The 20,316-nt window shown below is 46.2% G+C and overlaps 1 protein-coding gene across 1 annotated transcript; it reads right to left on the bottom strand.

Annotated features, from left to right (window-relative positions):
• Positions 1 to 154: 154 nt before the first annotated feature.
• Positions 155 to 15,403, bottom strand: MEIOC (meiosis specific with coiled-coil domain). Its single transcript, XM_009510111.2, has 7 exons — positions 15,282 to 15,403; positions 13,854 to 14,011; positions 13,616 to 13,720; positions 9,735 to 11,592; positions 7,934 to 8,068; positions 3,929 to 4,109; positions 155 to 556 (listed from the first exon to the last, which is right to left on the bottom strand). Exons 1-7 carry the CDS (start codon positions 15,321 to 15,323, stop codon positions 336 to 338), a joined length of 2,700 nt encoding a protein of 899 aa, XP_009508406.2. The 5' UTR covers positions 15,324 to 15,403; the 3' UTR covers positions 155 to 335.
• Between the last annotated feature and the right edge of the window lie 4,913 nt (positions 15,404 to 20,316).

The raw sequence follows: 20,316 nt of genomic DNA on the forward strand, positions 1-20,316 counted from the left end.
TTTTAAAACCTATTTCATAAAGCAAAACTAAAAGAAGCTGTCGGAAGAGTTGTACACCAGGGTTCACCTGCAGAAGTTAAATAATATCTTGGCTGTTAATTAATTAGTCTGATTATTTGTTAACATTCACCAGTTTGGCTTTATAATGTTCTGACGCTGCCCATAACGGTAACAGTTTAAGTAGAACCTGGGCGCCCTTAAAGCAAATCCAACTTCTCATCAAGATACAGCATTAAATATGAATATTAGTAGTTCAAACTTTACAAATAATTAAAAAGAATTAGTGTATCACATACAGACCGCGGAGTGTATTTGTGCACGCAACCGGTATTTTGTTAGTGCTTGCTCACTTCAGCCTTCTGACTTAGGACACCGCCGCTGTTCGTGTTTTCGCACGCTGTTTCTTCAGGCTGCACCTCCAGAACAGCTTTCTCTGCATCTTGTTTTCCAGCTGAAGATCTCGGTAAGGTCATCTGGAGCGCGCACCAGAGAGTTGTACGTGCTTTGCGTGTTGCTACGCTCATCTCTTTAATTGCCAAAGCAAGAACAAACACATCTGCAGGGAGGAAAAAGCGTTTTACTCTTTATTGCACAGGTCATCAGCAAGCGCTGCCTGGGATTCATTCACTCTGGCACTGCTAAAACCAGCAAAACTTCTTAGGTGCTTTTTAGTGTCTGATTTCGTGTTCTTTAGAAGGCTGTAAAAGCTGAACCTAAGAAAGTCGTGATTTTTAGGCCCTCACACAAAGAGTATATGAAATTCAGGTACTTGTTTTGTCAAAGCTCCCCCTCTGCTGTCACCTCTCGCAAGGAGCACCTAAAGCCTTATGATCAGCTCTGGTTTTGAAAGTGTTCCATGTCCACACATCCTACAGGCATCTCGCCCCTCCCTCTGCGAGCTCATTGCCGAGCATTCACAGCAGTCCCTCCCGATCCATAAAGTGGATGCTTTGCCCATCCTATTAAGACAGGTGAAGGAATAGCTCCTTTATGGCATTTTATTAACCCATACAGATCACATTCTGCAAAAACGTGCCAAACCCCACCACTTTGAAATAAAGACTGAGGTGGTGCAGTGGTGCATTTATTCAACAGCAATGTTTTAATGTGTAGGTAATGCTTTGATTTTAATTCCAGCCTCTGTGTGTGGAAACGAATCTGATACCCTCTTCTAGGCACCAGTTTTCAGACAGAACTTGCATGTTACTTTGGGGTAGGGGCACACACTTGCACCTCTTGGAGCTGGGTCGCGCCACACCGTACGCTGGGCTGCGCAGAAAGCATGTGTGCACTCGCCTCCCTGGTCAAACCCTTCCATGGGGTTTGGAAGCAGTGGAAGACTTTACGTCAAAGTCTGCTCTTCCAAGTGCTCAGACGCCAGCTTCATTTTATTGCAAAAACCTGGCGCCCACCTTCAACCAGTATTCTTGGATTCACAGCTCCAGGTGAAAGCATCCCCCTCCTGGCCGTGCTAGGGGTGCCTCAGGAAAGGGCAGGATTGGAAGGCCTAACCTCATCCCCTCACCCTCCCTCTTCACCAGCTCGCCTGGCGCTCACGCCCCAGGCTGGTTTCCGTGAAACCCATTCAGAGACACCTCCCTCCTTCAGCACAGAGCGACCACCGACGCCTCCACGGTCACCACTGCTAAGCAGGAGGGTGCAGAGAACTGACTTGGGTAAATGTGAAGAATGACCATGAAAAGCCACTTGTCCAACACGAGTGCCAGCCTTCCAAAGAATTTTAGAAGGCAGTATTTGGAAGGATAAATCCAGAGAAATTAAAGGTCAGAATGGGAGGACGTGATTATGAGGTCTTGCATTTTCAAAATTCCAATTTCCACACCAAGTTTTGTGGAATCAAGAAGAGATCACAGGAATGGTGTCATCTGGACTGCCCAGAAGAAGCTAAGAAACAAGTGATGCTCACATAAATGTGCATCTCAAAGCTGTAAGATAGGGTTGGTGTTTGGGTCACTACCAGGGAAGAAGGGAAAATCCCAGAGTAAAAAGGAAGAGTTGTTTTAAAGCCTCTGGCTGAATGCAGTGCCCGAGCGTTACAGACATTAAAAAGGTCTTTCCTCCCCTCAGAAGATGATGTGTAACACCTTTATCCTTCTGAAAGGTCCTGAAAACTAAATCTAGGGCAAAGCAGAGGTATGGTCAGACAGCTCGGAAAGGCTCGATGGTTGTTCTGGGTGACAGATGGCACTCCATAAAACCCTTTTTCTGATCATTCCAGTTTCTTCCAGAACTTCACTAAGCAGTTACGAACATTTATGAACAACTGATAGATACCTCGCACAGTGCCACAACTTCAGTGTGTAATAGAATTATTCAGACCCATGTTGTGCAGGAATACAACTGACATGAGGCAGCTCAGATCAGTCTGCTTCCCGCTGAAGTAAATCTGTGGTACAACTGAACTGGGAGAGCTGGGTAAAGAGAAGACCATGGCTCACGCGTTAATTTTGTTTAAATCAAGCCTCCTGGAATAGAGAACAGGACAGACAGGTCCTGCCTGGTAAGACAGATACTTAAAAACACATCAGACAGAATAGCAAGGTACTGTGGAAACAGAGTTGGGCCAGGGAAGACCTCTTCTCAAACAGAACAACAAGAGAGCTCTGCCAAAGGGAGGAGATGCACAGCTTCAGGCATTCCTCAAGGCTTTCCCAGACATGCAGCAAATATGGTTACTACATTCAATAATCTATTGTTCGAAAAATCCTCTCGAATCGCCACAACAGGCTAACATATCTTGGAGACAGCCGGTACAGAGGATGAGAGGTAGACAAAGAAAGTGCAACCCTTTTAGTTAAGTAATCAGATCCCATTGTGCAAAGCCCACTTCTTCCTCTTCTCTTCTCGCAGCAGCTGGACCAGGGAGCAGATCTCGAGGTTTGAGACCTCCCCTTTTCCAGACTGCTCAGTTCCAAAGAGCTCACTCTTCTGGTTAAGAATTAACACCAAGCAAAGCCAGCACCAACTATGTTAATGGGCCTAAACACCCAAAACACCTCTTCATCTTAACAAGTCACATAATCTTCAATCAAAGTAAAGAGAAACAGCAATGATGGTGAACAGGTGAAAAGCAAAGTTGCTATAGTGCATCTTCTGAAGTAAACTTGAGCATTACAGAACTGCATGACGGGACCTCCAAAGTAGTAAAATAATCCATCTAATTCAGTTGTGGAAAGAGGCAGGAAGGGAGTGGAGGACTCTCAGAAATGCAAGAAAGCTTCCAACACAAACTGCAGGCCAGAGCATCATGGGTGGCAGGAATTTATTCTGCCTCACGTCTAAGAGAGAAGGCGATCTGCCATTCTTGCACTAGTGAAAGATTAAGCTGAATATTCTGCATATTTTGGATACCATTAAGAATAACAACATTCTGACCAATGTATTTTTGTGTATCCATCAAAAAAATTATTTGTATTTTATGTCAATCTAGGACGGAATATGCTTGAAGAGGAAATCCACTCGTCATGCAAGGCCATCTTGGTCTCTCCACACAGATTCAGCACAGAGATAACAAAGAAGTTCTATGTAGAAATGCAGACAGGGCAGGAGGGGTGGTGGGAACAGGAATATGAGGGACGGGCGAAGAAAGAAGGCAATAGCTTAGCGTGATCTCCAATCCCAAACTGCATTACAAAAAACTCCACTACCCTTTTTGTTACTTGCTAGTTCATTAATTGAACAAAGAGACTCCAAATTGATTTAGCCCATTTATCTCTAAAACCCAGTTTTAGTGTCCTCTCAAAACAGTAATCTAAAACCCATACAGTTGCCTTTCCCAAAGCTCCAGATACTGAAAAATAAATTAAAACTTTAATACAAAACCCCTCACACTTATTTTTTTGTAACAGGCTTGCAATATATGTAGACTTTTTAGCTACCTTATAAAAGTACATAAGCATAGTTATACCTCTGTCATCCTGGCATCTGGGAGCTCCTTGCCTCTGTCGATTTGAAGCATTTACAATTTCATCTTTTCTACGTGACTGCACTACATGAATTACCTCCAGATGTTTATCAAGAGCAGTAGAAATGTTAGCATGAAGGGGAGAACTGCGAAGGCGCTCCATTTTTCCCAGTAAAGTCACAACCTAATGAACATTTTACATGTTACAGGAGTTCACACTACTCATCCAGACTTACAAGAAAATTAACCAGATTAGGAAGAACAGATTAATGACAACCATTATTTTCTTTCGTATAATTAAATTCTTACCTAGGATTTCTTCTCCAAAACTGAAGGTGTGGAATACTTGGGTCTGCACAGCACCACAGCAGAGCTAAAATACCCAGCTTACTAGGTAACAATGGATATACATGACTTTGAGACAACCATGTAACAGGAGGTGGTTCCATGACAATCATCTGAATGGAGGCCACTGTGGTCCTCCCTTCCATCAGCACTGCTGAAATGATGCGGGAGGACACCAATCCCACAAAGCCTGGCCTGTCTTCACCTCGGTGATCCCCTTGTGCTGTGCCCATGCAAAGCAAGAGGTAACGCGGGAGAGTGGCAGTCTCTTTTGGGACCGGCTAAAGCTGCTGTGGAACCACACGCGTAGGCTGACTTTCAGGATGGATACTCAGCACTGAAGGAGCTCTTTCAGAGAATATCGAGCACAAACACGCAAAAATCATTCAGTTTTGATTAGTTACTTGAAAATGTGCATCTTTGTTTACCTTACAACAATCACATTAGCATTAATTTCCCCTTTGTAAGCAATTCCTCAACTGTGGCTCACAGACCGCTGAAGAACTTGGTTATTGGTCTGCAGAAATAGATAAAATTCCAAAACTGTAATGTTTACTGGGCAATGGCTGCACCTGATGGCCTGTAAAGATGCCTGATGACTAATGGTCATCCACAGGTTTAAAGTGAGAAGCAGGGGGTCTGGGAGCATAGTGCAAAGCAGAGTTTTTGATGTTTTCTTGCAAATGAAAGACTGCAGGCTTCCCTAAGAAAAAGACTGTAATGGAGTTTTTAAAACCTAAGAAAGGGATGGTTAACAAAGGAACTGGAACCAGGACAATTTGCCCAACCTGCCCCAAGTACCCTCAGAGCAGGCTGCTGGCCAAGACAGTTATTCTGGCAACAGCATCCACAACAGCAGAACAGAGCAGCCGCTCCTTGCCAGCGGGATCAGGAGAGAGCATTCAGGAAGGGGCAAGCTCCCACGGTCCGACTCGTCCTGCTCTCCCTTAGATCTGGGGAAAGCCTGGGTCTGGGGGAACATGTAGGCAGGAACAAGCTGCGCAAGTTGCTGTGACAGTAGCAGCGACCAATAAACTTTGAAAAGTGACATTTCACATTTGTAAGGAGGCTGAGTTTTTTTTTTAAATAAAAAAGTGAAGCGAGAACTTCATATGAACATCTGAGGAATCAGTCACTAGGACAGGGTAGATTGCCTGAAAATCACTAGGTTCATTTCTGAAGAAACAAACAGGTTTTGAGGAGTGGCATAGTAGGATCACATAAGCAAGTGAAACAAAGCAAGATGAACCTGATAGTCGTTTCCCAGTCTTACTTAATAGGGCATCCACATCCACAAAAGGACTTGTGTTCTGAAGACCTGCTTTTCAGGTACCACAACAGCACCCCACGGGATCCACAGCTGACAGTTAAATGTGTGTGTTCTTTATACTAAGCCTGGGAGAAGTGCCAGGTGTCTAAAAGCAAAATCCACAGAAGTCAGCAAAGCTGGGCTGCCAAAACAACCCAACCGGAACCACTGAAGGCTCAAATGCTTGCTTTCCCATCCCCTCAGGTTTTTCAGAAGTTCATCCTGCGCTCCCAAGAGATGCTTCCTTCCACTCACGACTCGGAGGCATTAAGTAAACCTGCCCTTCTCTTGCAAAGCACAGCTGGTCCCTTTTGACTGTCACAGGGCTTTCCGGGTAACTCAGATCCTTTGCTGGGAAAAGCAGCAAGCTACCAGCGATGCTGAGGCTGCTGGAGCGGCAGGGTCCCAGCCAAGCAGCCAGCAGAGCCACAGGCCCTGCACTCGGAGGTAAGCACACACCATGGGAGAAGGACTGACATTTCAGGTCCAGCTTGGATGGCTGTTCTTCACAAAACAATGTATTTGGAGCAGGGACCATACGCTTTCCCCAGCCCAAACAGATACTCTCACTACTCTGGCAGAAACACAGTGTCAGTCCAGAACAGAAGAGCTTCAACAGGACACGCTGAATGCCCAGCCTCAGAGTACCTATAGTGGGGTGATACAGCGTCCTCCAGTTACAAGGGAGCTGTGGATTTACATGTCCCCAGACACACAGGAGAGGAGATACAGTCCGTAGAGAGAGAGGAGATCCTGGTTTAAAGTTTGTTCTCTGACTTTTAAGTGGCTTTTATAGCTACTGATGACATAGTGAAGGAAGCTACTGTCACCTCTCCATCAGCTATGCTTTGTTCTGGAACTGAAAGCAACTGCAAGTGGAAGTCTCAATTGAGAAAAGCAAAGGAAAGTGTGTGGCCACCAAGAGGATTTCACTAGATGCTCCATACTATGCAGAGTTAACCCCAGATTCAACCAGCTCAACTTCCACCTGAACCTTTGTATCAGTGTTTCTCTTTGGCCATCACTAAGCTTTCTGATGTTAGAATCCTGGTTCAACAGCCCCACTGTGCTTTTGAGCATCCTTAAAACTACTTTTCAGTTGCCACCTAACAAGTGTTTGAGGAGCTACATCCTGAAGCTTGGTTCTTCAAATGGCTAGAGAAGATTAAGACCTTTTTTAGATTCAGTTTTCAAGTACTATGACAAGGACAGGCAAGACTTCTCAAAGTAGAAACTTCCTAACACTGTTCTTCTGGGGTCCATAAAACAGTGGTTTAAAAAGTGTATGCTAAGCCCATCTACGCATCTTTCACTACCCTCTACTCAGCCGTATGAACAGATCCAGGCAGCTGCACAAGCCAGATTTCAGCAGGCAGTGAGCAGACATGGCTTCATGGCTTGGTTTCACCTGTGTGAGACCGGTAGGGATGACAGCTTACCACCGCTGCCTCAGGAGCGGCTGAGCTCAGCAGTACCAGTTCCTTCTCAGAACAGAAGCTGCTGCCTTTAATCCCACTTGCCCTTGCAGGGTCAGGCTTCGGCTCTGCACTTTCAGCCCACATTTCTCTTCCTTCTGCAGCATGAGCATCCTGCTCTGGCCCCTCAGCCTCAGAAGAGCCAGATCAGACCCTCACTGTCCTGCTGGTGGCACAGATCAGCTCTGCTTGTGCACGCCTCCCCCCCACCCCCCACCTCCCTTAATTCTGCACAGGCTGCTGCCTCACAAAGAAGCACAGTACTGCACACTGGCACCATCGTTTGGCCACAGAGCCACAGGCAGCTCAGAAGACACCAGTCACGCTTGCCCTACAGGTTGTGGCCGTTTGGCTTAAGCAGCAAACTAATAACATAGAAATTCAGGCTGAAGTTGCATCAAATAACTATCCTGCATTAAAAAAATACAAAACTCTCAAGCAAATATGTATCAAAAATCTTACAAACATTAATTAAACTTGCTTTTTTCCCCACAAATACCTCCTCTAATACAGTGCCTAACATTTCTCTGCTGAGCTGCTCAGAACAGAAAAGCACATCTTGGAGCAGTGCAAGCAGTTTGGCTAGATGACTGGATTCTGGCATCTCACACGTGCTCCTGTACTAGAAACCACTGGCATGTATGCACGTAAACGTGAGCCTCAGCTGCTCCGTGGGTTCCCTGGTAACAGCAGCAGTGTGGAGCTGTAGAAATTCTAGCAGGCGCTGCTGAAACATTATTCCCTGCAAAGCGTTTAAGAACAAAGCTATTTTGGGCAAAGCTGCTCTGATCATCTCATATTGTACTCTGAAGTTTGTGTGATAAGTTCAATAGAATTTTTTTTCTTTTTTTTTTTTTTTTTTTAAGTCCTACCACTCACTCTGGCTTGTTCACGTAGCTGATCCACAATTAAGCGATCAACTCTTGATGGGTTTGATGCCAGCCTTGGAATCGGAATGTTGTTAGCACTGGAAACCTTTTTCCCTTGGAAATTCTTAGTAAGAGCTGATTCAGTCTGTAGGAAAACAAAAGAATAACTCCCTAAGAATATAAGCTGCAAAGTGTGCTTTATTACAGAAACAAGAAAAAAATATCAGAGAGACAATTTCTTTCCTTTAGGGTTTTGGATGATGTTTTTTTTTTTAAAGCAAGATAATAAGGATTCAGGCATTTGGGGCGTAACCATTTGTAAGACAATCACCTGTTTTAACTGAACAACCGCTTTACTCAAAGCGGTTCAACTAAAATAATTATGCCAACATAATGCATTTCAGAAGCGCTCTGTCTTCTCACACTCTGACTACAGCCTGTACTAATTTTGCCTGTAAATAAAATGGAGGCAAGTTAAAATTACAAGGCAAAAAAGAATGAGCAAACAGGTGTGGACCTCATCCACAAAATTAAAATAAAATTGTTTAAGTCAGCAATTAACCTAAATTTGGTGCAGATTAGCCAAACTACAGAAAGTGTTTATGTTTAGTTAAAATGAAATAATATTTTGTTTAACCATCAGAAAATTACTCTGAAACCTGATGGCGAGATCTCAAATTTCGATCCCTCTCACCCCATTATGTCACTCTGGAATACCTGTAACAACATACACCTAACTAGATCTGTTTTAAAATTGCATTTTTCACATTCTTTTGCAGTGGACCACATAAAGCTGCAGCCCAACTTTCTCCACCACCTCCCCTGGCCATGCACTGTGAACTCTCTCACACACCGAGACATCAATCTCCCCTCCTCAGGTCAAGCTCATTCTCCCCCTAACCCCTCTATTCCGCCTTTTGTCAGGAAACACTTCGGCAAAACTCTCCATCTTGCATCTCCTCACAATTAAATTTCTTCGGCAGACTGGCACATCAGAGCCTCCAAGAGAAGCTGACAGCCAAACAGCCCGGCCCAGCGACTACCAGGTAACCTTTGGTCAAGCTTCCCTCAGAAAGCCACAGCTCCAGAGCATTTTTTCAATTTCAAATACCAGCTAAAGTGGTGAAATTAAGATAGCTTTTACATTCAACAAGGGTAGCCTGAAGCACTTCTGCTGATGACTAGAAAGGGCAATGGCTTTAAACAGGGCTTCATACAGAGCTAGCTGAGCCTCTTCCTTCAAGTGTTGTAACATTACCCTTTCTTTGGCAGGGCGGGGGAAAGAGCCTCTTCAAATACATCTTAAGTTTAAAACTCAGGGAAACAGGAGGTGAAAAGAACTCACTGAAAGAACTAAAAGTGTAGGGCCTAAGAATTTTAATTAATTCTTGAAAGGATTAAAATTTAGTCCCAATTGAACATATAATTAATGGATTTGCTTTCAAAGTTTCCAAATGTATTGTATTTATTGGGCTTAAAAAAAAAAAAGCGTAACAAGGTTTTGTCAGTCATACAGCACACCTTCTCCAATGCTAACACAGAGATCAAGAATTCCCTGAACTCCTGCTTTCAGCGCAACATTCAACACATTAGTTATGCTCCCAACCAGGCTACAAACCTTCAGAACCTCTGTTTTCAGTTCAAATATCCAGGGATATTTTTATAGTTTAAGTCCCATTAAGCATTTCAACCCATAACAGCAAGAATTAACCATGATCTCTAACTGGTCAGAGTTGGATGAGATCTAAATCAAATCTGTGATATGGCATATTAACTTAGGGTGGGGGTTTGGGGTTGGTTTTTTTTGTTACCTTCTTTCTTTCTCTCTCCAAAGCTCTCCACTGTTCATAACATTCTTCTAGTCTAACATGAAGTTCGCTGGCAGGCCCACTACGGGTTTTAACTTGCCTTTGAAATCCAAATGCTGGTACAAAACCAGAAAAAGAACTGTCACCATACATCCTATTGTTAAAATATGGGTAGAAGCATTTTAAATCATCGCGGGAGAACAAGTCGTGAGACTCCATCAGAGGGACAATGGAACGGCCAAACAGGCGAGCTGACCTCAGGGGGAACGGACTTGAGCCAAGCTGCTGCTGACATCTAAAGTCACCCATCATGCTGCTGTTGGGAAAGCTTGGAGCCTGCAGGCCTGTCACAGGGTTGATGTTTTGGTCTCCGCTCCCCTGCCTGAGACGGAACTGACCCTGAGACTCCATTAAATCTTGGTACATGTTCTGCAACAGCCCATCGGCATGTTTTTGTCCCTCCAGATCATAATGCTCACTGTGGGGCTTCAACTGGAAGCGGTGTTTGTTCATGGTTTCAATGATCCCAAACTGCTGAGCTGAATAATTGTCACAGAATCCATTTGGCTGCTTTACTTTCTTTTCACTTAAATACTCAATGAGATTCTCTTCTCCACTCCTAACTAGTGCTTCCATGCAAGCAGCAGACCGAGCTCGTTCTGCAGTGTTATAACCAAAATCAAGACTTGGAAAAAACGAAGGATTTTCTTGACAGTACTTGTGAAATAAATTACTATTTAAAGGGAAATTTGAAGATGATAACTGACAAAAATCACTAGGATAACTGGAACTTTTTGGGAAAGCAGGTAAATGATTATTCAGTTTCAACAAAGTACTTGGATTCTGAAATAGGACAGAAGCAGCGGTTTTAGTCTGGCTGTTCATCCAAGCTGGCCTTATATTAGCACCTGCAGAAGGGTTTGCTGTGTTTGGTAATAATGGAAGGGATTTACAGAATTCAGAACTCTGAACATCGAACATGGAATACTGCTGCTTTTCTACACCATCTGCACCATCGCTATTCCCTGGACAAGCTGCAAAATATTTTAGTCCATGTTCAAATTTTTGCCCAAAATCAGTGCAGAATGAAGCTTCATTTGCAATTGGTTTTTCTGACAGAAGTCCTACAGCCTTGGGAAGTGTAAAGTTTTGCTGGTCTGAAATTGTATCTTCTATTTTTTCCTGAGTTCCTGATTTAGCTTGAAATAATTTACTGTAGGGTTCTGTGTCCAGAGGTGGTGCCTCAACGGTTCCATTTACTAACTTCTTGTTTTCCTGGAGGCTAAGATGGGTGCTCTTGTTAGGTTTTGCTTTACTAGCATGAGAATATTCAGCGTATCTACCACAATCTGTGTTTTCATTATATTTGTAAAACTGTGGAAGAAACATTTCTGCTCGCTTTTGGTGCGATGGCGCATCTGCTCCTTTGGGACACACCTTCTCCCTTCCATAAGAATAAGCATCGGCTCCCAAGTCTTTGATCCCTTCTGAATACCCAACTTGGGGTGTAAAGACATTTTTTATGTATGGACAGTTCTGATACACAGGTGGTGTCTTGATATTCTCATTAGTCTGCACGTTGCAACAGTTGGCATGATCATTCCTAGAAGGGTATAAACACTGCTCTTCAAGGTCTATGCCGGTAAACCCGCAATAACATTTGTCTGCTTTTTGCTGCAATGCAAGATTACCACTTTGCAAGTACGGTTTTTCAGCAGCAGATACAGCTTCGCTACTATAAAAACCCTGTTGTGAGACAGCTCTAACAACTGGTCTTTTAGTCTCTGGCAACAGGTCGTGGTGGTCTATGGTTCTGGTTGCATTCGTGGGCCATGCTGACTTCAAGTTGGAAGGGCAACTCCTTGAAAAACAAGAAATACACTGTTAGATTCTCATCTGTGGGGGTCCCCTTCCATTCCCAAATGCAGAAAAAGGTTTAAGAACCCAGTTCTTCCCCACTCATTTCTCTCGATTGATGCAAAGACATCTTACTCCAACTTCTACCCACTACAGACAGACACTTCTACCCACTGCCGTCTTCACAGTTTCCCTAGATGGGAAAACTGACTCTGGCTTGTCTAAACCCACCCATATACCCTAGGAGCTACACACAACGCCTTCAAGCCACAAGCTATGTGTACACACCAAACTACATTCAGTCAATCCCATCAAGAGATATACTGTCTGTCACCACTGAAATACTGCTAGTTAAGCAAGGTGTTAAGATAACCGTACTTCCCAAACTACGGTTGAAAGCCGTGCCCCAGTACTCCAGACAAACACTATTCTATCATCCTGCTTATTGCTGCAGAGTCGCCTGTGTTTTACACTGGCTTATACTGCTTCCTGCAGGTACAGCAAGAATAAGTATCTCAGCACATTTCCTTTCCTTCCACTAGTTACCATGAGTTAACACAGGACAATCACTGCCTGTCAAGGAAAGCTGAAAACAGACTAAATAAAAAAATGGAATTTTACCTGGAAGTTTTTACAGCCACAGCCAAATTTGGCAGTACTTAAGACAGAAATCCAACCTTAATTGTCCAAAGCAAAGGAATTAGTAAGTTACCTTTTGATCAAGGCTGACTTCCTCTAAAGTTTTCTCCCACTTCAGCCACATAACACAGCACACATACAGAAATCAGTGGAATTTTGGGAGAAGATGAGTTTTGGGCCCCCCAGTTTAAGAAGGACATAGAACTGCTTGAGCAAGTCCAGTGGAGAGCTACGGAGATGGTCAGGGGCCTGGAGCATCTCCCTTGTGAGGAAAGGCTGAGACACCTGGGTTTGTTCAGCCTGGAGAAGAGAAGGCTGAGGGGGGATCTCATCAATGCTTATAAATATCTAAAGGGAGGGTGCCAGGACGATGCGACTGGGCTCTTTTCAATAGTGCCCAACGACAGGACAAGGCGCAACGGGCACCAGTTGGAACATGGGAAGTTCCCCCTGAACATGAGGACAAACCCCTTCCCTGTACGGGTGCCAGAGCAGGGGCACAGGCTGCCCAGAGAGGCTGTGGGGTCCCTTCCCTGGAGACATTCACCCCCCGCCTGGACGCGGCCCTGTGCCCCTGCTCTGGGGGTGCCTGCTCACGCAGGGGGTGGGACGGGGTGAGCTCCAGAGGGCCCTGCCAACCCCTCCCAGGCTGTGATTCTGTGAAGACAGAAAGGAAGAGTGGTGCCTGCCTCGGGAACCTTGAGAACTGGGTTCCCTTTCTTACCCCGTACATCTAGAATACTCAGATTCAGGCAAAAGACTGTGAGCTCTCCAAGTATCCTAAGGATGCTGGATCCTTCTGTGCCAAGTTGTTTTGACTATCTAAGGGTTTCTTCCGGTGCTAGAACATAGGCATAATAAATCTGACATTCAGATGTGCAAACATTGCTCAGGTAGCGCTATCATCAAGAAACATTCATTTTGCATGGAATTCTTCCCTCCTGCCAGTTCAGAAAGTGTGAAAAAATATGATTTTGTGTTTTGTGTATTCTTTCTGTGAATTTAAATTAATTAAGGAAGAAACCTAATGTCTGAATTCAGTCTTGATCTAAAATAATAGGCCAAGGCACACATTCAGGGAGGTTTATTTGAACACAGCGTTCCACAATGCTTGTTAAAGACTGACTTTAAAAATGCCAATTAAAACGTTCTGTAAATAACAGAAAGCCAGAGACTACTATGTAACCTGAGCACCCAGAGAAAAGCTTTCAAGTGTCACAAGCGATATATTAGAAGATTAGGGGGAAGGAAGGGAAACTGTAGAGAGCACGAGGGCTTGCCAGCAGCAGATGCAAAGATGACTAACAGAACACAGATACAGAGATCAGCGAGGGTAGTTTTTGTCAGAGGAAGAGAATGCCAGCAGTGCTCGTGTGGCACCCACTCACCCCTCAGCACAATATGGCTGCAGTTTATCTGGTTCTTCCAAGATGTTAGACACAAGTCCATATAAATCTGTTTCACTGCCATAATCATTCCTTTCAGGTTGGATCCTGAAAATGAGTTGCATATTAATTAAAATAATTACTTCATTCAAAAGAATTCATAAGCTAAATTAAGCAAAAAAAAAAATCCATCTACTCCTTCGACATACACATCCTCTCTCTGTCAGTCAAAAATGACTACCTGGACTTCATATTGATCTGAGGAGCAGCAGGTTCCTTAGTATCATCTGCGTAGGTAGACCATGGTGCATATAAAAGGGAAGAATCCACAGGTGCAGAGTACTCTGACGTCGAAAGGGAAGAACTGTAGGTCTGAGGTAGCTCTACACTTTCTTCGTTCTGCATTTTAAGTACAACAGAAGTACTGATATTAATATTAAACACATCGATTTGTCATTTCGTCATTCTACCCAGTTGTAACCAAGTTCACCCTTGGAGTAACGAGAGCATGAGAAGCAAGCCAGCCACATACTTTCTGACATAATGCTACAGGTAAGTTCTGCTGGTGACCACTGCCCAGCGCATGTACGCATAGGAGTACAAATGTCAGGCCACGTCAGCCTAAAATGTCCGCACCCTCCTCTAACAGATGATCACTGACAGGAGTCAGGAGATACTCCCTTCCTCCCAATCATTACAGGTTATTTAAGCTACTGAAGAAAACTTAAAGGCAGTTCTTTTCTAGCGAAAAGGAAAAGATCTTCTACCCAATTTAAGTGAAAAGGAGCAACTGCTTGTTTGGTTTAAACACTATATGCTTTCTTAGCTCTTAGTAAGTGAAAAAATTAACTGTGTTCTCACAGCGTTAAATGGTAAAGATACAGGATACACTCCTTTATGGGGCAAAGTCGTCCAGCAGCTACAGAAAGCAGCACACAAAGCCAGATTCTATTCCCAGTAAGGCTTTCTGCCTAACTTTGGACAGGTCTCTCCATATCTCACTTCCCCAGGTCTGTAAAATACTCCTGTCAGCAAAGAAAGATGCCCTGCTGCTGGACTTAAGGACATGCAAGAACAAAGCCAAAGGAGTCTCAGACACAATAAGTAGTAGGTCTATTATTGAAGGTACTGGGAATGAGTCTTCATTCATTTATTCATGTCTTTTACCTCAGTGAAAGTTTAGGGCTATGAAAGGCAAAACGAAGAGAGAGAGGTCTGATGTCCTTCACCGTCCTGCCTTTTTCTGCTGCTCAGACCAAGAGCCCCCTGCTCAACAGGCCGGTCTGTACGCATGTTTGGGCTCTATGACTGTGGTATGCCATAGAAATGTCTGCTGCAATGCCTAAGCTTCTCCTTATCGACTTCTCCGTTTTCCTAAAAACAGTCCATCGTTCCTCACTTTAATTACAATTGTTTATGGTAACAGAATAACAAAGAACACAGCAAAGTACTGTTTTCCTCAACTCCACATATTCCTTCCTCCGTGAAGAAATCGCTGCCCTTTCTGATGAACATTATGACACCAGATATTTATTATGAATAAATCAAGCACGGTGATTTATGTTTTCCAGTATGAGCAGCTGTATTAGAAAAATTTTTTGACCATATTGTTTACAAGCAACCCCAGCGCTTACACAGATATAAAAAATTAATTTATCATTAACTGAACCTGTGATTTGTAGCAACCATACAGCGAGCCAGAGCCTGTCATTATGCTACTGAATGCATCAGTCAGCCTCCCGCCAGCTTCTGCGCTACTCCAGCAGCGACTGCCACCTCTGAACACAACTTTAGGCTATAGAAGACAAAGAAAAAAAAAGTGGTGTAAGGACATAATTATACATAGAGCTGAGAGTTATAGATTTTATACCAACATGAACTTCTTTAACACTTTAAATTACCCGTGGATTCCGCTCATCCGAGTTTGCAGGTAGCGATGATTTTAGTAGTGCTACATATTAACATTAGAGCACTTTCGTATTTGCCCTTAGAGAAGGGCTTAACCCAACAAACCACAATAAATTCACAAGGTGTTTACAGGCAGAGGAGCTGCAGGTTAAGAGGAAACCTGCATCCTCTCCATTTACACCAGCTGAGCTCCCAAAGGGCTGAACTGCCACAGAGAGCACCAACTACGGCGGCAGACTGATCACCCCCTTCACCAATGGCAGCAGGGGAGTCATGCAGCCTTCCCTTCTGCGCATCGCTAGACACCTCTCGCCCTTTCATCACTGTTCCTGTCACATCATTAACGTTACACAAACACAAGTATGTGCATTTTCAGATCTCAGGAGCAAGAATTTTGCTATAATATGCGCACTGGGAGCTATGGTGGAAATCTGCCCCATTCTGTGACTATGGGAGAAAAAGCTTCCACCTAAGAAAAAAATCCCCTCCCCATCACCAACCTGGGAGTGCTCAGAACTAGGTGGCCAGTGGGAGCAAGGAATTAAAACAAAACAAACAAAACAAAGAGTTAGGCGTCTTTCCTTCCCTTCTTCAGAAGGTGAGGTACACAAGGAAAATTTAAAGTTAAGTTAAAACTGACTAGCTAAAAAACTCTTCAGCTCACAAAAAAAAAAAGTTATTTGCAAAATATCTGAAATGTGTTACCATAGCAGCTCATGCGAATTGCTTGTTAAATCCAGAAAAAGTTCAAGTTTCACAGGCCTAGCATTCTGAATAAGCACTCTTCTCTACAAAGATGTTATTCTATAGCTACCTGAGGATGAAAACAGACTCTACATCTCACATATGTGGTCTACAGCACGATCTTGCTTCTAGTTTACGCCGCAGTTCCGCCAATGTATTAACACAGGTTTTTTTCAGCACATTTTACAATTATGTGAACATGCAAAGTCAGAGCTAGCGCAGAGCACAGCTCCATTTCTTATACCAATTATGCCACATTGACCCCTTAGTTATCTCCTTGCTCGGTAAGGGCACCCAGCACTTACGTGATTCGTGATCTCAAAAAATGAGGAAACGTATCAGTACCAGGAGCTGATACAGATCTGTGACACCCCTACACCCACCAAGCCACGCATAATCATTTGTTTCCCAAACAGAAGTTTCTCAGGACACCGGGAAGCGTTTCCCTGACACCTCCGAGCTCAGTTTCACAGCACCCGTTACCACAAGGCAGGCCCAGGCCCAGCCAGCCCCGGGCGGTCCCACGCAGGAGGGCACGGCGGCACGGAGCCCGCTCACGGCAGCGGGCACGGGGCACGAAGCCTCGCCCAGCCTCGGCCCAGCCCCGCTACCGGTGCCCAGGAAGAGCCCAAGCCCCGGGACAGCTCAAACCGCGCACCGGGTTTCTGACAGGAGAAGCCGCGCAGCCGCGCCGCGCCGCACAGCCCAGCCTCTCCCGTCCCGTCCCGTCCCGTCCCGTCCCGTCCCGTCCCGTCCCGTCCCGTCCCGTCCCGTCCCTCACCTCCATGGGCGACCTCCGGGACAGCGGCCGCCAGAGCGGCTACCGGCAGCGCGCGCGGCCGCCCCTCCGGCGCGCGGCCATGGCGGGCCGCCTGAGGCGACAGACTGCTGTTAGCCTCGCGCCGAGCCAACCGCCACCCCGCCCCGCGCGCTCGCGGAGATTGGCCAACCCCTGGGCCGCCTAACCAATGAAGAGCCGAGCAGCTCCCTCGCACCTCCCTGCACCGCGTGACCCGACCCGTTCCTCACGCGGTTATAGACATACAGAGCCCACAGCTAGTGTCATGCCAACAGAGCTTTATTTCCATTGGACCCTATCCGCCAACACTTAGCCAATGAAAAATCACCTCGCTGCCCCCTCCCGCCAATGAGGGGCCGCGGAGGCGTTGTTCGCCCAGAAACAGCGCCGTGGCCGTCGGAGCGGTCTCTGTCCCTCCCGCCGCAGCCCCCGGGCCGGGAGCGGGGCGGTTCCCCCCGGCGCCGTCACCCCCCGGGCCCTGCCAGCGGGGCTGCCCTCAGCTGCCAGCTTCCCCGCCTCCGCGATGGGGCACTCCTGCCCGCGGCCAACTGCCCCTGAGGCTCCGCGGTCCGATGTGTCAGTCACGGGAGCCGTTACCTGTCACCGGTGACAGAAGGGGTGCCCGGCCTTGTGCCGAGGCTCCCTGACTGCGGCGGGGCTTGCTGGGCTGAGCCCTTGGGAATCAGCGGCCGGGGTGCCCCAGAACCCCAGGGCTGCCAGGCTGGAAGGCAAAACTGTAGGGAACCTGCGGAAGAGGGGGCCCAGTTCAAGCAGCGGGGTCTCTGCGTTGCCCGCCCCCGCTTCCTCCTCAACCTTGCTGCTGGATTAGATACTCTGCCAAGCATATGAGTATCGCTGTTTTCACTAAAAAGGACTAAGGGAAACCTAAAATCCCTGAAACCAAACCATACTCTTGTTTTCACTTCTCAGGCTATTTTGCTTTTCATTCTCAAGCTATTTTGTTTTTTGCTTCTCAAGTTATTTTTACAGAATCTAGGGGCGCCGTTTTTGCTGCTGTCCCTGTTTGGGCAGATGAAGGCAGTACGCAGATAATGATGACAGAGGCAGAAATTTTTTTATGAACTGTGGGCATTTGTGTTCTGATACATCTCTCTCATTTCTTGCTGCTACCTGGCCTCCAGCCTTCTCACTCGCTTCAGCGCTACCAGCCAGCAGGTTGGCAGGGAGGCTTTGCTAGGCCGGATCCTGCCCAGTGTGCCATGCTAAACCCACCTGGGGAGTGGGGCTACCCTGCCGGCCCTGGGGTGCAGGATGCAAATATTGTGTCTGCTGGCAGCCGGAGGCGAAGGTCTTGGCTGTGCAGCGTGTGCTGTCCCCAGGCTCGCTGCCCGGCGAGGGTCTGGCTGTGCAGCAGAGCTTTGGGATGTGCCCAGGCGAAAGCACTGCCCTGGTTCAGAGCCTCGCGCCTAAAGCTCTGCAAGGTGCAGGCCTCTCGGCCAGGGAGACAAGTGCGGCTGGAGCTCAGGATCAAGCAGGGGTGGGCCAGGGTCGCCTTTGGTCCCAGATCTGAAGAGGAACCAGTGTGACCTTCGCATCTGGTTTGGGGACCTTTGTTTTGACTTTTTTTCCCCTTTGAAGTGGTGAAACACCCTTTTCCCCCTTTGAAATGGGGGAGCATGGCTGCTCCGCTCCTCAAGTCACTATTTCCCTACAAATTCAGAGGTTACATTTCCAGCGTTTGTTTCCGCAAGAGACTTTTTCAAGGCCATACAGCAGAGAGGTTTGCGAAGCTCAGGGCGGTGAGAATCCCCCCCCAGAATTCCATCGTTCAGCCAGTGTTCACTGCTGTGGGTGCAGCAGCACCAGACTCCCCCAGGGAGGACCCTCCAGGCCAGACACCTTTGCCAACTGCAGAGGAAAATGCTGTTTCAGTGGACGTGGGCGTTGGGCCGTTGGTCTCACAGCCACTTTCACCTGTAACAGAGGCCAGAAAGGAATCCCCCACCAGCAAGAGTCACCCGGCAGTTGCCTGCCCAGAGCTGAGGGGTTATCTGCAATCTTTAACAATCACTTTTCAGACATGTTTCCCCAGTGCGGTTATTTCTGTTGAGGAAGGGACATAAGACAGAGATACTTTGCCTAGCTGCTGTGCATGCAGGAAGAACATGGTCTCACTGAGGGAAACTGAGTGCTTGTACTGTTTCAATCTGCCCACAACAGATTTAGGTGTCGACCCTGACTTCTTTTTCCACTGAGTTCTGTACTCCTGCTCTGCACTGAGATGCGTCTGTGGCCTGAGGCATCGACCGCTTTGGCCCGCTGCATTCAAGTGCTCCCCCAGCTTTCCATGAACTTGGCATTCCCTCCTGGCTTACAGCTGACATTGCTACCTGTTCAAGGCAGCAAACTGGCAGTTAAAATCAATATTAATATTTTATTATGTTGTCAAAGCCCTGCGCAGGAAGTGGTATAAGGCAGGGAGCTAATGCATTAAAGCTCGCTCCCTGAATTGATTTCCAGGCTGTTGAGGTTGGCTTTGGAGGCAGTATTGAACATTGCTTTGGAGTCCAAGTGTTTGCCACCTTCCTTCCTCAAAGCAAAGTCAAGACCAAAGACAATAATTGGAATTTCATTCTCTCGCAGAACATTACACAGGGCGACGCAGCTCTGTGAACAAGCTATTTTCATCTCTTAGCATGAGACAGTTTCTCCAATATGATCTGTTGCTCTTAAGAGTGAAGCATTATTTAAATCAAATCCCCCATACAGATACATATCCAGAAGACTGCCTGCAAAGAATCGGTGAGTGCTCAAACGGGACTAGGCTACGCCAGCTCCGTGTAGAAGCAAGTGCTGCAGGGGGCAGAAGGCACCCATGTTGTGAGCAAAGGCCTGGCAATGGGCTGTAGAAGCCCCAAGACCTCCCTACCAAAGCACGATGTTAACTCCAGGCTTTGACATGTGTTGAGAGACTGGAGTAGCAGCTCTCAGATCCCATTACCTGGCTTTCAGGCTTGCACACACCTGTAATTTGTAGCACAAAGCATAAAAACAGGCCAGATGCTATTGAATTGAAAGCGACTTCTCAAAAAAAGGTAAGCCATTGGATGCATTGGAGTCAGCCAAGGCACCCCATTTAAAGTACCTAATAGCTGCTTTATGATGCACTATTTGGCACAGTTTGGCAGATTTAAAGTCCCTTTTATTCCAGAAAGCACTGTAACCCCCCTCACTGAACACTGCCTAGGACTCTGTGCTCAGGGGCCCAGAGGCGCAGGGGGTCTTCAAGCCC

The sequence above is a fragment of the Phalacrocorax carbo genome, chromosome 25, assembly GCF_963921805.1.
Source record: "Phalacrocorax carbo chromosome 25, bPhaCar2.1, whole genome shotgun sequence".
In the NCBI taxonomy this organism is placed as follows: Eukaryota; Metazoa; Chordata; class Aves; order Suliformes; family Phalacrocoracidae; genus Phalacrocorax; species Phalacrocorax carbo.

Coding starts and splice junctions, on each gene's coding strand:
- MEIOC (XM_009510111.2), bottom strand. CDS start 15,323: ATGACAGGCTCTGGCTCGCTGTATGGTTGCTACAAATCACAG. Junction 13,721..13,853: donor CAGATCAATATGAAGTCCAG/GTAGTCATTTTT, acceptor ACTCATTTTCAG/GATCCAACCTGAAAGGAATG. Junction 11,593..13,615: donor CAGCCATATTGTGCTGAGGG/GTGAGTGGGTGC, acceptor TTGTTTTTCAAG/GAGTTGCCCTTCCAACTTGA.